At 37.1% G+C, this 17075-nt stretch overlaps 4 protein-coding genes across 5 annotated transcripts; 1 reads left to right on the forward strand and 3 right to left on the reverse strand.

The window, feature by feature from the left end:
- Positions 1–66: 66 nt before the first annotated feature.
- Positions 67–3920, reverse strand: LOC101217308 (lysine-specific histone demethylase 1 homolog 2). 2 transcript variants are annotated; one of them, XM_011654084.2, is made up of 3 exons: positions 3384–3920; positions 1740–3290; positions 67–1651 (listed from the first exon to the last, which is right to left on the reverse strand). In XM_011654084.2, the coding sequence occupies exons 2-3, from the start codon at positions 3274–3276 to the stop codon at positions 585–587; spliced, it is 2604 nt and encodes an 867-aa protein (XP_011652386.1). In that variant the 5' UTR covers positions 3277–3290; positions 3384–3920; the 3' UTR covers positions 67–584. The 2 variants fall into 2 exon arrangements, with proteins under 2 accessions (XP_011652386.1, XP_004150111.2); XM_004150063.3 differs by having other exon boundaries at positions 1740–3920.
- A 2825-nt stretch (positions 3921–6745) lies between these two features.
- On the reverse strand, positions 6746–8796 carry LOC101217537 (hypothetical protein). Its single transcript, XM_004150064.3, has one exon. It carries the CDS (start codon positions 8727–8729, stop codon positions 7605–7607), a length of 1125 nt encoding a protein of 374 aa, XP_004150112.3. The 5' UTR covers positions 8730–8796; the 3' UTR covers positions 6746–7604.
- Positions 8797–10803: 2007 nt separating this feature from the next.
- LOC101217774 lies at positions 10804–12543 on the forward strand. Its single transcript, XM_004150065.3, has 2 exons — positions 10804–11424; positions 11512–12543. Exons 1-2 carry the CDS (start codon positions 11190–11192, stop codon positions 12300–12302), a joined length of 1026 nt encoding a protein of 341 aa, XP_004150113.2. The 5' UTR covers positions 10804–11189; the 3' UTR covers positions 12303–12543.
- A 104-nt stretch (positions 12544–12647) lies between these two features.
- LOC101215627 (receptor-like protein kinase THESEUS 1) lies at positions 12648–16367 on the reverse strand. Its single transcript, XM_031882246.1, has 2 exons — positions 12954–16367; positions 12648–12858 (listed from the first exon to the last, which is right to left on the reverse strand). The coding sequence occupies exon 1, from the start codon at positions 15544–15546 to the stop codon at positions 13027–13029; it is 2520 nt and encodes an 839-aa protein (XP_031738106.1). The 5' UTR covers positions 15547–16367; the 3' UTR covers positions 12648–12858; positions 12954–13026.
- Between the last annotated feature and the right edge of the window lie 708 nt (positions 16368–17075).

Consider the following 17075-nt stretch of genomic DNA (forward strand, 5'->3'; position numbering starts at 1 on the left):
TGAATTTGTTTGAATTATTAAGTTCTAAATTCAAAGACATCAGAACTAGAAGATACGAAAGCAATGTGCTAAAACGTTTTCTGGGTGGTGATTTTCCAGGGAAAAATTTGAGTTTATAATACAGATACAAAAAGTGTTGTAAAAGTTTTACAACTGTTTTTCTTTGGAGTCAATGAGTTAACATAGAGTTGTATTGAACTACAAAAAATACAAGGAAGAATTGTAACTCTTGTTTTCCTAGTCGAAACCAAATTGATTTTTCTTACAGTCATTTGATCTTCTTCTACTCAAAAGGGTTTTCACATGATCAGCTAATGATGATGTTATTGCTTTACTACCCACCAAGTCAGTTTTGCTTCAGACTTCCATTATCCATATGCTGAGGCTAAAAAAATGGCACTTTTTTCTGAATTGTGAAGCGTCAATGAAAATAACCAATTCATAATCCCTTGGGATATAATTCAAATCTTCATCCGGAATTTGACAGGCATGCCTATCCATGGCACCCCTTTCAAAGCAATGCACCCACATGTTTCCAGGTACTTCTTCAATTTCCAAAAGACCGTTGGTTCTTAGGTTATCCATTAGATTTGTGGTTGTGGTTGTGGTTGTAGTTGGGGTTGGGGTTGGGATTGAGGTTGCAGAAGAGATTGGGATTGGGATTGGGGTTGGGGTTGCAGCTGTAGTAGTACGGATTGAGGCTGGAGTTGCAGTTGAGGTTGTGGCTGAGATCGATATTGCAGCTGGACTTGCAGTTGTTGTGGTGGCTGGGGCTGGGGCTGAGCTTGCAGTTGCAGTTGCGGCTGTGGCTGAGGCTGGGGTTGTAGTTGGAGTTGGGGCTGGGGCTGGGGTTGGAGTTGGGGTTGGGCCTGCGGCTGCAGCTGAGGTTGTAGTTGGGGCTGGGCTTGCATTTGTTGTTGAGGTTGGGATTGCATTTGCAATTGTGGTTGTCCAGCAGACCACCGATTCCTACCCCGGCCTCTTCGAGCACCGGCAATACTAGAAATCAACGAGTGACCGACATTAGCCAAGGCACTGGGTCCCATCAGCTTTAAGCCAAAATCTTTCACTAGATATGACAGTCTACCTTCATCTTCTCCAATCGCAAGTTGCAGCTCACGTGCTTGTTCACGGGATACAATTGTGTAAAGCAGCAGCTGTTGTTGTAAGGGATCTTCACAATCGTCTGCCAACTCTTCGTTGTTGCAATTTTCTCCCTTGCCTCTGAATGTGATTTTCATGACCCCCATTGATTTTTCATCATCCAGTGAGGAATTGAAAATAAAGGACAGATTTCCAACTTCAATGTCAGGTTTCCTGAAAAGATCAGCCAGAATATCATGTCTGAGACTTTTCGCCATGTACTTCCTTGAATTGTTTGATCGTCCTCGAGTTGCATGGTAAATACATGAAGCTTCTCTTAGCCCACTCAAGAAGGCACCATGCATGGTGGCTGGATATTGCTTAGTTGTGGCCTCACCGGCAAAGAATAATCTGTTCCACACACTCTCTGCAAGAATATCGTAATCGTTACCAGTGGACCCAACTCGAACATGAGAGTATGAACCATAAGAAAATGGATCGCTGCCCCATCTTGTGCATATTGTCTGTATTGGATCCGGCACATCAATCCCCTTGGGGCTGAAAATGCCTTTATGTGGAGAGGTAACAAGGTTAAACGAGGTCTTACTGAAATATTCATATAACAATTCAAGAGAGAAACTAGATAGAGATCATACCTCTGAGAATTCCAAGTACCCGGTGGAGCAACACGGTCGGATCTGTGTATTCAAACACTTCAGCAGCTTCTCCAGCAACTAGAGCTATAAGAACTGCACCTCCAGAAACAGTATGATTACCATAAAACAAAAAGAACTCCCCTCGCTGATGGCAATGCTCTCTAAGACATCCAAATGTATCTAGGTCTTCCCCCCAGAAGACATGAGGAAATGTCATTGCAACCTTATTCAGTAATCCGAAACCAAGTCGCTCAATTGCTGCCAGCTTCCTTTTAGGTAACTCTGGTTCAAATCTGATATGCTTTCGCTTTAGAACCCCAAGTGGAACCGTGCACAAGACCATATCAGCTTGAAACACTTGATCTCCAGCTATTACTTCTACTCCTCCATTTCCATATTTAATAGTGTCAACAACCTTCCCATAAAATATTGGAATTCCTTCACATAATGCTTTTATCAATCTCCAATTACCACCTGCTAGGAAGCAATGGTCACCGCCCATTTCATAAGGGTCGTCTTGATCCCAATGCACAGCAGACAAATTCGAAACACATCCTGCATTTGCGTATTCCAAGTTTGCTAGATGCCAATCAAGAAGTTGTCGTTCATCCTTACTCCGAGCCACAGCATACAATTGCCTAAGTTTTTCTAGAACGGTTCCAAGAGAAATGTTATTTGCCAATCCTCCCATAATCTTTCTCAGTTCAGTTACTTTGTCTAGCAACTTATTAAAAATGAACTCAATCTTGGCATCAATATCCTTTCCAATCAGTGTTCCATCAGGTTTATACAATGGACAATTATCTCTAACCTTATGAAGTGGAATGGAAAGTTGTCTAGCTAGAACTCCAAGAGGATTAGCATGGATACCAGTAATGACACTACCACCAAGATCTACAGCAGCAAATTTCCCCTCCTGCCCCATCTTTTGAGTATAAACTCTTCCACCAGGTCGATTCCTACCTTCTAAGACAATAACCTTAAAACCAAATGATAATAGCTGCCGTGCTGCAGCTAACCCGGCAAGACCTGCACCAATAACAATCACAGTTCCTTCAGATGCCTCCTCTGACACTTGAGATGTAAAGGTTGGTGAAACACCAAAGTTTATATATCCATTGTACAGAAGGAAATCATATGCTGCACTAATCAAATGTTCATACTCATTGCTCACAGTTTCTTTAATCTGTCCTTTAGAAAGCCACATTCGTACATTACCCCGCCACCTCGCAAGAATATGATTTCTAACAACAATGTAATCGTTCTGCTCTTTCCCACCCAATTTCTTCACCACCCCTGCTTTAATCTCCTCGTCGAGCAAGGCATCAATTGGGAATCCAACCGACAATGCTATCATAGCCTCAATTTCGGTCTCTTTCTCTAGATCCTTTGCCGTTTTACCCTTCTTCTTCTTCTTCGAAACACCCCCAATATGCTTCTCTACAAAGTCATCCATTAAATCCTCGTCATAATTTCGCGAAGTAGCTTTCTTTCGCAAGGAACGCTTCAAAACCAAACCAGGGGTCCTATCCATCATTCTACAACACGTTCCTAAAAAATTTAATCCGTTTAAACATTTAACCTTAAGAATGACACCAAGAAAAGAAAACCCATCTGGCTAAATGGAAAATACTCCTTACATACTTGACTAAATTTCAACCAACCAGCACATATCTATCCAGAAACTCCATTACAGGCTTCAGAATATCAAAAATAAAACTGGCACGCTCTGGTTGCGTAATTAAGCATTGAACGCAAGGCGTCGGAAAAAAGAAATTGAAAAAAGAAACGGAAAATTCACTAGCGCTGATAGAATTTCTGAAAAATACTGTGCGTAATCGAGTAGAAGGTTTGAGATGGAGGAGAGAAAATCAGAGGCCCTGACGTAAAGAATGGTGAATTAAAAGAGAAAAAAGAAAAGGAAAATAGAAAGAAGAAAACGTATCTTGTAAAGTTGAGGAAGAGGAAATTGGAGAGTCGAAATTCGCGAGTCTGAAGGGTATAAGTGTGAAGTGGAATCGACGAATACAATTAGGGCATCTCACCTGCATGGGTTTAAGGCAAAGGATTAACGGAGAAGAAAGGAGAAATTAGGGTTTTTAGACCAAACGATTTTAAAAGGGGAATTTATTTTGAATTTTGATTGCTGCAAATTTGAGCAACACAACCATTTTTTTAACTCTCAACAATTCCTCTCTTTTCTTTTCTTTTCTTTTCTATTTCTCTTCTTTTCCAATTTTGACCTTTTATTTATTTCTTTTTACAATTTCTTTTTTTTTTTTTTTTTTTTTTTGTTTTGTTTGAACCTCTGCCTTCCAGAATATATTTAATGTTATTTGCAATATATTCATGACCACATTTATTTGTTTAATTTATGATCAGTTTATTTGTTTATTTATGAAGAGTACATTTAAAATATGAAACTTGAACAACCTCACGCATTAAATCCTAAATATGCTAAATTAAAATTTTCATTTTTCATCTCTAACACAATTTTATTGTAATGATTCAAATTTACTACATCCAAGTCAATTTTATAACAATTTAATTCTTCAATTTTCAACTTTTTTTTTCACAAAAAAAAAAATAGTTTATACGATTAAATTAACCTAAAAAGAAATCTTGAATTTAAAGTGGGATCTATACGGTTAATTTTCAAAAACAAAAACAAAAATCAAAATAGTTATTAAGGTGGATCTAAATATACAAATTGACATTTAATTTGGTAAGTACAAGCTAACATTTGTGCAAAAACTGAGTTCCTTTTTGGAAGAATTTTATTTTAGTAATTTTGTTATGTATTACATATATATATATATATATATATTATATTTTACTCAATATTCATACTTTGGTTGTGTGCCATTGAGCATTTCAATTTCACAAGTCATTATCATTATCACCGTGAGCTCCTTTCATCTCCTTCGCTGAAGATAGGTACTATTTTTTTCACCTTATTATGATTAATAAAATAAAAATATAATTTACGACCCTTGAACCAATTATTTGTCGTGAATTCTTGATTATGAGATGCATCTCAACACCATGAATCTCGTAGATACAACTAAGAAAAGGAATGTAACGACCAATTAAGAAAAAGCGAAAACTATCATCTTTTTTCTTCATCACATTCACGAGAATTTGAAGTCAGAATATTTAACAATAAATTGAATATGGTGTGGAATAAATTGGTCAAAAGATTCTCATATGGTGTGGAATAAATTGAAAAAATATGATAATTTAAAATTAGTTCATCTTCGCTAAGCTCATTGTGATTGGATACATTTGACGCTACAAAAATTTATACCATTAATGATTACAATTATAAACTGTTGATGGTTGAAGTTCTTGGAGTCACTCCCAAAAGACTTTAAATTAAATGTTATTTATATATCTCACGAACTAACTACGTATGCTAGTAGTATGATAGCTCCTCAAAAGAGTTATCTTCCTTAACTTAAATCATGTCCTTTTTTTTCTGTGTTTAACTGTCTATTCTAGCGTTTAGATAGTTAAACGAGCTTTCGACACCGACAGACGAGCTTGAATGCATTTAGGGCTAAAACAGAGAAGTTAGCAAACAAGTTAGCTTAAACGGAGTAGCTCAAAGAAAACTAGAGATGGTGTTGCGGTGCATGCCTAGAACGTTTCATGTGTAGAATCTAGTACAATCATAAGAGATGCAACGTTATGACGCTTCATCATCTTAAAAACGTGTGCAATGCATCATGGAACAGTGACACTCAACCAGACACCACTCTACGCTTTGACAACATGTACCAAGCATCGTAGTTATAGCCTGAGGCATCATAGCACTCAACAACTTTAATAAATAAGAAGCTTCGTATTAGGGGATGTTATGTTATGACACCTAGTGGCTGAAAGAGTAGTTTCTTCAACTTGAGTCATGGCACCCATGGTGAAAAAAAAAAAGCATCAAGGTCCCTAAAGCTCGAGAGCACCAATGGATTTATGTAAGCGCCAACGGAAGCATGTGTAGCGAACTAACTTTATAACTACTAAGTCATGGGTTTGAATTTTCCTAAATTTCCTCAAATATTATTTTTTTTCCAAATGTCAATTTTATTCTCAAATTTCAACAATGTCATCAAAGAAATATAATTTTTTAAAAAAATCTAAGATAAAACCTTAACTTATTTTCTAGTCGTCATTTGTTATCTAACAAGTATTTAGAAAAAAAATACAACAAAGTCGGTGATATAAATTTTTACTCTCAACAATATTCTATATTCCATGAGAAAGGTATTATTCTTTATTCCTCGTTCTCTTTTCTTTTTCTTTTTTTATGCAATTTTTAAATTCACATTTACATTAGTTATGTATATATTTATTTTATTTTATTTCAGAATTAAATGCTAGAGCAATTCACCACTAAGTTCAAATTCTTAATCTTTTTAGTTTTAATACTTTTCAATCTATGTGATAAAACATAATAGTTATAGAGATGTTTTAAAAGAAAAACAACAATAGAGACTATAAAGTTACCATCTTAAACAAAAAAAGACATATTTTGATAGATCTTTGTGCAAAAATCAATTTAGGAGAAATACATACCGACCATGATCTAAGAACTAGAATTTTTTAATATAACTATAATAGTTCGCACGAGATTTCTGCAAAAATTTAATTCGAGAAGTTGAACTTATGTTGATATTATATTTACGTTGATTTGATGCGATGTGGTTCGATCTCTAGGATTTGATTTTCTAGTTCTCTCTCAAATTTGATCTTCTAGTTCTCTCTCGATTGGATGCTTATGTTTGATTTGAAGAAGTGAAGCATGAGATGTTTTTAAGTTGAAGTCTTGAAAGAAAGACGATATCTTCAAAGGAGCTTCAATCTTCAAGGGTGGTCGGCTTAGAAGTTAAAGAAGCCTTCTAGCTATCGAGAGAGTTTTCTATAGACCTTTCGGAGTAGAAAATTTTCACCCACAAATCAAGAGAACTCTTCTATTTACAGGACTTGGGGACATTTTGATTCTTGTCTTCAAATCTGAAACATTCCTTGGTCCTTCTCATAAAAACATAGAAGAAATGAAGCAAACAGAATCTCAAGAAAATGAAAGCAAAAGTCACCTTCCTCCTAGTTGTTGAATGGAACAAATCAACATCAGCCATCAGCCCAACCTTTTGGAGGCTGATGACTACCTGCTGATTGCTCAACATCAATTGAGAGAAATAGATCAGTACAACTTTGCATTTATATACATTTCACTTGAATAATCATAAATCATAACAAGTAGTAGCGTATTAACACGGGTAATTTTGTAGTTAACTAAGCAATAACTAATACCCTTTAATAACTGCATCAAGATTAGAAACATTTGGTGTGTAAGGTCATACTATAAGAAGGCTAGTAAGTGAACGGTGAGTCCATACTGGATATTTGAAACTGTGTGTCTGGCTGAGAGCAAGGCCGTGGATGAGAATTTGGTCACTTGAGGGATTGTGAAAAGGATAACATATAACTAATGAAGGCTCCATTTGGTTCCTTCAACTTTGGATGCCAAGATGCTGTTTGAAGGGAATGGAATGAGTTCAATAATCAATAATTCTATTGAAGTAGCACGAACTAGAACTCATGCCAAATTAAGATGAGTACTCAGTACACTACAGTTGAAATGACTGAAGGTTTGTGAACTTTCCACTTTTTCTTGGAAGGGAAGGATCATCTAGTTATGTGTCTCTTTGACAAATGAGAATCAAAGCTTTACATGGAAAATTCAATAGAGGCCCACTTGTGCAACTTCAGCAGCATTTTTCCTCCTTCTTGCATCTTGTCAGTCGATATACATTCATGGAGAACCATATTAATGGTTGCACATTTTGATTAGAGAGGAAAAACTTAAAATTGACTAGTAATTTTGAGCCTCTCATCTTTACATCTCCTTTGATCTCCTATCATAGACTCAAAAACATCCAACAAATCATCCAGCCCCTCAGGGTGATCTCCTATTAGCTTCAAGGCATAGACAATGCTTTCAATGGTGGACAAAAAACCAATCTTAGGCTGATGTCTCACTTCACTATACAAGCTCATGATCTCTAAGTCCAACTTCATATGTGGCAAAAGCCTCAACCAAGGATTTTCATTGTACATTCTCTTTGCTTTTGCCCATGTTCCATCTAAAACTATCAAATTATTAATATAAAAATCACTACCATCAACACCACCACTTACAGTAAATGCATTTTCAGAGGGAAAAAGTAGAACTGACTTGGGAGGAACCTGAATCTCGAACTCAGCATATTCTTCTAGCCCCTTGCTTTCAACTAGCTGCCGCTTCTGCATTTTCTTGACGATGAACCCTTTTGCTAATGATGCCCTAATTTCTGGAGATGCCAAGAACTCATTGATTTTAAGCTCCTGAAAACCCGGTAGTTGCATCCAGATGTGATCGAATGAGTTAACGACGCCATGTTTCCCAATCGTAACAGAAATTGCAGCTCCTTCGTTAGTTTTTGTGCAGTTAAGTTTATCGACAATAGACCCATCCTGAATTTGTGGCTTTTGAATCGTACCATGACCATTTCTGAAACTACATTCTATATCAGGATCAAGATTTTGTGCTGCGGAATTAGGTTCAGGCAGCCGAATAGTAAAGCGAGCCTCGAAGTTAACGTCGGAAACGGTGGCGATCTCCACATTCTTGAGACCTAATTTTACGATTCTAGCAGAATTAAGCGGATGGTTTTTCTCTAAACTGTGCTGAAGAATGATTACCCCAACTGAGTTCTCGACACTGGAACTACGAAACCGCGAACAGAGACAGATACGGGCCGGTTTCGAGCAGGATGGACAAACGGGTCTTCTGGAACTGGGAAGAACATCCGCCATTGGTAGGTTATGGAAAAGCTTGGATTGATGACGATTTGGCTGGGGATTAAGCAGGTTTTTAGGGTTCCCGAATCGTATTGGAAATGAAAAATGAATCATCCTTCTCAGCGGCGCTTTGTCGTCGACGGGCATTCATACTATGAGGAAGAGATGTTCATTTCGGACCCACACGGAACAAGGCGGGTCCCAAACAAGGCAAGTAACGTGTCTTCTTCTTCACCTCTCAACTCTCTAAAATTTTCTGTAAAAGTTGTAATCCACGTTGGAAAGGGAAGATGAGACCGTTTTCTTAGAAGAAAAGCATTAAATGGTTTTTCACTTCTTTACAGAGTCGTATCCTACGATTTTTTCTTTTAAATATTTGTTATAAATCAATTAAATAATAAAAATGGGTATTAAAGTAATTTGAACCATACATTGGTGTAGTATGGAGGTCCATTTAAGACATTTGTGAAATTTATTAGAAAATTAAGCTCTTCATATAATTTCATATAGCAATTTAGGCTATACGAGTTAAAAACTCAAATTAAATAGATCACATAAATCCAATTTAATAAAATAACTTAATGCGATAAATTATTAGTTCACATAGCCGGCACTTTAATTATTTAAATACGTGTAAGCATTTAAAAAGACAAAAAAACCTTAGGCAGGCATAGGCACATGAATCCATGGCGATTTTCATGTAGAAGGAACCATGTGAATTTGATTGGTATTTAGCTTTGTTTCTTTAGTGTCATTCACTCAATCTCTCATTATTATCAAAAGTCTAACCCTTCAAAACTTAAAACATGATTTCTTTCTTAGTTTCATGAATTAAATACACTTGATTCAAATTTATATATTTAGTTAACAGTAAGACAACTGTTTTCAAAGAGTGGTCTTCTCTTCTTTCTTTTTTACAAAATCTACTTTTCCACGCTTTTAAAGTCAATATTATTGTAAATTTAACTTCATAATTTGCTACCAAATACGTATATGAAAAACATTAGAACTATTCGTTAAGACTCAAATCGCTTTACTTTCCATCTATCTCGACCAAGAAGAAGTCCTTGATGAAGCCCTGCCTACCATTTTCTATTTTGAGGGACCCAAATCTCTCACATTTAGGATTTTTTATTTTTCGAGATCCTGAAAGGATCAATAGGCTTGATACCATATCCACTTTTAGGGTTGACTGCGTAGTTGACGAAAGTTGTAATTTAACTATTTGATCTCTTTTACTTGTGCTTGCTAACCTTTCGTTTGTGCTAATGAAACTCTGTTTCCATACCACCGATGAACCAAAGGCATTCTCGTAGATTTGTAAAATCTATGCTTTAGAATATACAAAAGATTGAGTTTTAGTAGCATTCAACATTTGTGTGTATGACCTAGATTTAGATGGTGAGAAAGCTACTTATGAACTTAGATATGTAGCATAAAAGGTAGATTACTGGGTCGTTCGAGTTTAAAATTTTGAGCTTGTGAACGTGGATTTTATATCAGGGGCACAATGACATATATGACAATCAAATACAAATAGTAATAAATTTAGCACAAATTATAACTATTCTCATATATAACAAAATTTTAACTTCAATCAATACATACTTATCTATCAATGACGGAAGTTTATTAGTGATACATATATCACTTATGGAGCTCCACCAATAATACGTATCTATCAATGATTGTTTACATGCTCATTTGCTATTATGTTTGTCATTAATATTTCATATCAATAAAATACAAATATAATATATAAGAATCATAATATTTTACCTCGTTTGTTTTTTAGGCGATTTCTTGCCTAGCCTATCAATTATAAACGTGAAAATGTTATCTATTGGTACGTAACACGAAAATATTCTACCAAACATGTACTAATATTGGTTGCTAGTAGAAATGAAATAGTTCTATTAGTGTTATAAAAAGTTATAACTAACGGACACACTTATAGTTAATCGATAATATGCATAAAAATTGTTCATTGATAATAGACATAAAAATGATTGATAAATCATGGACATCTATTCATGAAAAACATACAATAGAGCGTAAAATGAAATCTATCATTCATAAACGGTTAAAATGGTTTATTAATTATAGAAGTTATTGTCGACATCAATTATAAACGGAGAGTTTAAAAAGATGGTCATATTTGCAAATTATTTTATGACAACCAAATTTGCTACCATTACAGTTCTTCCTTTACATTACTGAGTCAATATTTAGATGCATGAATTTTCTAATCTCAAACAGACGGATATTATTTGTTCTTTCTTGAAAGTTGAATGTCCTTAACCATTTGAAAACCTTTCCAGCCAGCTTCATTCTTGAAGAAGATGTTCACTTGCAGATTTTTATACTAAAACCACAGCTCCCAAAGCGTTGACCAATTTTATAAATCCTTAAAGCAACAATATCAAAATCTAATGACACTCATAACTTCAACTAGAAGCTGAGTAAAAATAGAACAATTCATTTACTTCAAAACTACTTAATTGCTATGAAAATACCCACTTTCCCACTCAATCGGTTTTATAAAAGATAGAAGAAAAACCTGTGCTTGACCATATCAAGTATTTGGCTTACATTGAAGAAACTCAGATGATCATGGGGAGATTTAACAGACATGAAATCTCTATCCTTCTTCTGGTGTTCATGTCTGGTTTGTTGCAGATACATGGTGCCGATACGTTAACTTGTTACAAAAGCAACAGCCCGTGTCGTTTCAAGCAGATGCGTTGCCCAGCAGAATGCCCATCAAAATCACCATCAAACCATACTCACAAAGTTTGTTACGTCAACTGTGAATCGCCTGTATGCAAAGCAGGGTGCAAAAGTAAGCAGGATAATGATGATTTCAATGATGAGTGAGATGTGAAGTTTCTTTTTGAGTAACTTATTTGTTTGTGTACTACAATGACAGGTTCAAAACCAAACTGTAACGGTCCCGGCTCGGCATGCTTGGACCCAAGGTTCATTGGTGCTGATGGTATTGTGTTCTACTTCCATGGAAAAAGCAATGAACACTTCAGCTTGGTATCTGATCCCGATCTGCAAATCAATGCACGGTTCATTGGAATAAGGCCTGCAGGCAGATCCAGGGACTTCACATGGATTCAAGCTCTTGGTTTCCTCTTCAATTCTCACTCCTTTTCACTTCAGGCCAAACGAGCAGCAACTTGGGACGAAAAAGTCGATCACTTGAAATTCACGTACAACGGAAATGAAGTAGTTATACCAGATGGTCATCTCTCACAATGGAAGTCCTCAGAAAGCAATATCATGGTTCAAAGAACATCAAACAGCAACAGTGTCTTGCTAACTCTCCCTGAGATAGCAGAGATATCAGTTAACGTTGTACCAATTACTAAAGAAGATGATAGAATTCATAACTATAGGATACCAAAGGATGATTGTTTCGCTCACTTGGAAGTCCAGTTCAGATTCCACGGCCTCTCATCGAAGGTTGAAGGAGTGCTGGGGAGGACTTATCAACCTGACTTCATAAACCCTGCAAAGCCAGGAGTTGCAATGCCTGTTGTAGGAGGTGACAAGGAGTACAGAACCTCATCACTCCTCTCGGCCGATTGCAGCGCTTGTTTGTTTTCCCCTGCCAGAATCTCAAACAAAGTGGACCCAAAGATGAGACAATATAGCTTCATAGACTGCTCTGGAGGAAGCACTAGTGGAAATGGAATAGTTTGCAGAAAATAAAACACAATAACCAGAACTAAACATTGAATAACGAAGCTTTTGCTTCACGCTGTCTAATAGTCTTCTCTCATGGAGGGTTTGACTAGTTGTCTTCTGCTGTGTGAAAGCGTTTCTACTTCTGGGTGGATCTTGCAGTATCTTAGTATTCAGCTTTGTCAAGGAAGTGGTTTGTATTTTTACCAAATTCCAATTAAAATTGTCCCGATTTCAGTTCAGCTCAAATAAATCTTGAAGTTTCTCACATAACAACAGAATTTGATATTCCTGGGAGATGTGTCAGTGTCCTTTTAAGATATAATATATCTAAGAGTGTAATAAACAGAATAGAACGTAGAACTACAAATATTAAGTCAAAAACTTGTGCTTTATTCACTATACCTTTTATCCGAAACAAAAACATTATACAACTAATACAATCCACTGTCTGAGTAAATGTGTAACGACAACCTGGGGCAGCTTATGTCTAGCAGCCTGAATGTGAAAATAAAGAGTAGACTGTTTACTGTACCAATTAATCTTGAAATGATCCACGGATGCCGCAGAACCATGTTACAATCTGAATGAATTGAGCGAATGGAATTTAATCTAAGAGAAAGAAATCACAGAACAATATTTTTCTTCATATGTCCACTGTAAATATATTAGACTCACTCAATGCGAGGACGCCCAGTGCCTTTGTAGGTCATCCAGGACAATCTTACTAGCTGAAGAATGTTTCTTTTTCTCATCTCCCACGAGGATTTACGAGCTGTGAAAATACTGCACTTGTTGCAGCATCTTCTGCATCATCGTCGGTGCCAGAGTTCCCTCCGTCAATCATGCTTACACTATTATCAAATGGCTCAAGTGGGGTCAGTTGGATGGTAGGGATGTGATTTGTGCTGTTGTCTTCAGGTTCCATCAGAGCAGATGAAGTTTCCTCGAGTTGAAGAGCATATTCCAGGTTCCACAGGACGTCTCCCATGGATGGCCTGTCAACCCCATACTCGGCCAGACACTTCTCAGCTGTTTCACCAAACTTCTTAAGTGACGCTGGATTAACTTTACCTACCAGATTTGGGTCCATGATATGATCTAGCATGCCCTTCTTCTGCCAGGTCATTGCCCATTCTGCTATATTGACTTGTTCTCGGGGCAGAACAGGGTTTAGTGCTGGCCTCGTGCAGAGAACTTCCATTAGCACGACTCCGAATGAATATACATCTGACTTCTCAGTGAGCTGTTGTCGCCTGAAGTATTCAGGATCAAGGTAACCAAAACTACCCTTGACAGCAGTACTTACATGAGTCTGATCCAGAGATGGCCCGGTTTTTGAGAGACCAAAGTCTGCAACTTTGGCAACGAAATTCTCATCCAATAGAATGTTTGTGGTTTTAACATCTCGGTGTATTATGCTTTGAGCTGCACCAGTGTGAAGATAATGAAGCCCCCTTGCAGCACCAATGCAAATATCAAGTCGTTGCTTCCATGACAACGGTGGCAGATCTGTTCCATATAAGTGACTCCTGAGAGGTCCATTTGCCATATACTCATAGACAAGAATCATTTCTGATCTTTCATCACAGTAGCCAATAAGAGACACTAGATGACGATGTCTTAGCTTTGATAACATTTCTATTTCAGTTCGAAATTCGGCAAGACCTTGTTCTGATCTTGGGTTACCTCTTTTAACAGCAACTTTCATACCATCTTCAAGTGTTCCCTTGTAAACCCTACCAAAACCACCAACTCCAAGGAGAAGATTTTCATCAAATTTGTTGGTAGCATCAAGAATTTCCTGAAACGTGAAGAATCTGCCGAGACTGGAAGAAGCCAAAGAAATAAAGCTTGCAGTTCCACTCTTTTGAGAAGTTGTTGAAACTTTTGTAATGGTTTGAGAGTTCCCATATAAGGGCAAAGGCAGCCAAGGGTGTGCTGGTTGAGTAGTCTTCGACTTGCGTCCTACGAAACAGCAATAACAGAAGACGATCAAAGCAAGGCCTACTACAGCTCCCAAGACAGAACCAACAATGATTGCTATGTTGTTCTTCTTTGAAGGCGCATCTGGGAACAGGCTTGCAACAGATGAGGTTCCATCCAAGCTCCCAGCTTGGTTGCTTATCTTCATGATCTCCAACCCATTCATGGTTGCATTGGTGATGTCTGCCATTGTATCTGGGCCAACACTAACAGTCAAAGTAGATGAATCTGCTGAGTTGGAAATGAAGTCTTTGTAATAAGGCACGCCCAAGTCACCGGTTAACGACGATAGATCAAAGCTTCCCAGAGCATTATCAGAATTGATGTAAAGATTGAAAACCAGATTATTGAGAGCCTTGCTCATAATATCACAAAAGTGCACTCTGACAAAGTATTGAAAACTTGGCTCAACAGAGAAAACCCAAGTCAAGTTGAAGTTCACGTTTGGTACATTTGGGTCTCCCATGGCATCTGCAGTTGCATAAACCCAATTTGGTGCAGTTTCTGGTGTCACACCGGCATGATATTTTATGCTCCCTGGGCTGGCAGAGACATTCACTGCAGAACTGTTGACATGGAGGTATTTCATATCATTCTCCCAAGACCTTCCAAGCGTATCATTTTGCGAAGTGAGTAAAGGACCCCCCATATTCAACCGGTAAACAGTTTCAAAAGCAAGTTCTGAGATGCCACTGAAAGGAGCAGATGGATTCAAAGCCAATGCTTGGTCAGGTATCAGCTCATCAGGCACGGAGACAACTTCAATCGCATTAACAAACGAAACAGAACCATTGGAAGGAATGAAAGTAAGGATCAAGGAATCCGAAGTGACATTGATTGCATACTCCTTGAACAAAAAAGAACCATTGTAGTTCTTGAAAGTGAAGTTGTTCAACAGCACAAACTTCTCAGTAACAACGGTAATTGATGCAGATGCAAGATTCCGCTCTGACTTTGGAATAGGATAAAAATACAACCGAACCCAATGTCGACCTTGTTTCCTGATTTCGAATTTGTAAGAAGCAATGCTCGTGAAAACCCGAGCAGATTGATAGATTGGAGATGGAGCAGTAGTACCTTTTGAATTAACAACAACAGAGCTTTCACCATCATTGGAGAGCAATGAATGTCCAGAATCAGGAACAAACGTTCTACCTTGGAAGGTGATGTTTTGTGTAGAACCACACGATATCAAATAGTTATCAATGGGAGTGAAAGTGGCGTATGATCCAATACACATGAACAAGACCACAGACAGAACCATAGACATGGAAACAAACTTCATTTTCACCAATTCCAATGACCCCAGATTCTAAAACCACAATAAACAACAAAATCAAGGTCTTAGCAATCTTCCTAAACTTCTAAGAACTGACCCCAACAGCCTCTCTTCCGATCTGCAAACACAAATCCAAAAGAAACGCAATACAAAATCCTCAAAACCCACCTCCTTTTGGATCTATCCCACAATGCCCATTTCACAATTCCAGAGATAAAACACAATTTTAGTACAGAAGATGGAACTCCATTGAAGAACACAAGAATCTAAACCAGGATTAGACTTGTGAAAACACAGAGAGAAATAAGAAATGGAAAATGTGTACCTGACGAAGAAGAGAAAAAGATGTTGAAAAGGGTATTTAGGGAAATGTGAATCAGAGAGAAAAGAACCCGGAGAAGGGGAGGAGAAGAAGAAGAAGAAGAAGAAGAAGAAGAGAAGGCAGTAATCCCGGCATGAAAGGGCCCTTGAGCAGAGGTTTTTTAGTGCAGCTACCACACTAAACTTTCCAGGCTGTTATTGAGGCTGTCATCAATAGAGAAAAACTAAAGACCCCACAAAGAAGAAAAGAGGAAGAAATGGAAGTCTTGTTGCTCTAAAAACTTCTTACTCTTTCACCACTTCAATTAAAAAAACCAGCTGTTTGCTTTGCCCCCCACCATACTCATACTCATACTCATACTCATAATTCATATAATTCATATATAACTCATATTGGGAGTGTTCTGACTTTGTTACACAGAATCTTTTACAGCGATTACAAATACAAAAACTAAAGAAGCCATGAACAAATGCCGCCTCTATGCTCAAGCAATTGGGTTTTTTCTTTTCTTTTTGGCCATTTCCCTTATTTATCTCTATCTCAGCGTTTCCATTCCTTTTTGTTTTCTTTTTACTTTTTTTTTTTTTCTAAAAAAAGAAAAAAAAGGAAAGGGTTAGATATCTCATAAATGATGTTTTTAATTTAAACTCAAATAAGGAAAAAGTAGATTACTTAACCACTTAGAACTGTTTTCCATTTTTCCGTAAAAGTTGTTTAAACATAATATAATCATACAACAATCCTTATATTTCCAATTCTTAAAATATACTATACCTTAACCCACATACTAATCTCTCAATCATTGATTACACTAAAAAAAATAAAAACAAAATTCATAAATACTTCGTTTAAATTTTCGTATTCATTCAACATCTTACAGTAAAAGAAAGAAAGTTTTGTCTGAAATTGAGTATGGGTAATTATAGTAAAAGAGATGGCACTGGTATTGGTATTGGTATTGGTATTGGTATTATAGAAAATAATGTGGTTATATTTGAAGGATTGAAAGGGTATGGTTGGTGTGCACTGTGCAGGGCAAACAATGAACAGGGTCCCGCTTTACGCGGATTTATTATATGGAAAGAGCCGAAGTCATGGGACGTCAATTAACGCCCTTTAATCGCCGCTAACTTCATTCTTTCCTCCCTCACCCCTGCTTTCCTACTTGTTTGACGCCTCTATGACGGTGCTATTATTATTATTTTTTTTTCTT

Source organism: Cucumis sativus, chromosome 3 (genome assembly GCF_000004075.3).
Source record: "Cucumis sativus cultivar 9930 chromosome 3, Cucumber_9930_V3, whole genome shotgun sequence".
In the NCBI taxonomy this organism is placed as follows: Eukaryota; Viridiplantae; Streptophyta; class Magnoliopsida; order Cucurbitales; family Cucurbitaceae; genus Cucumis; species Cucumis sativus.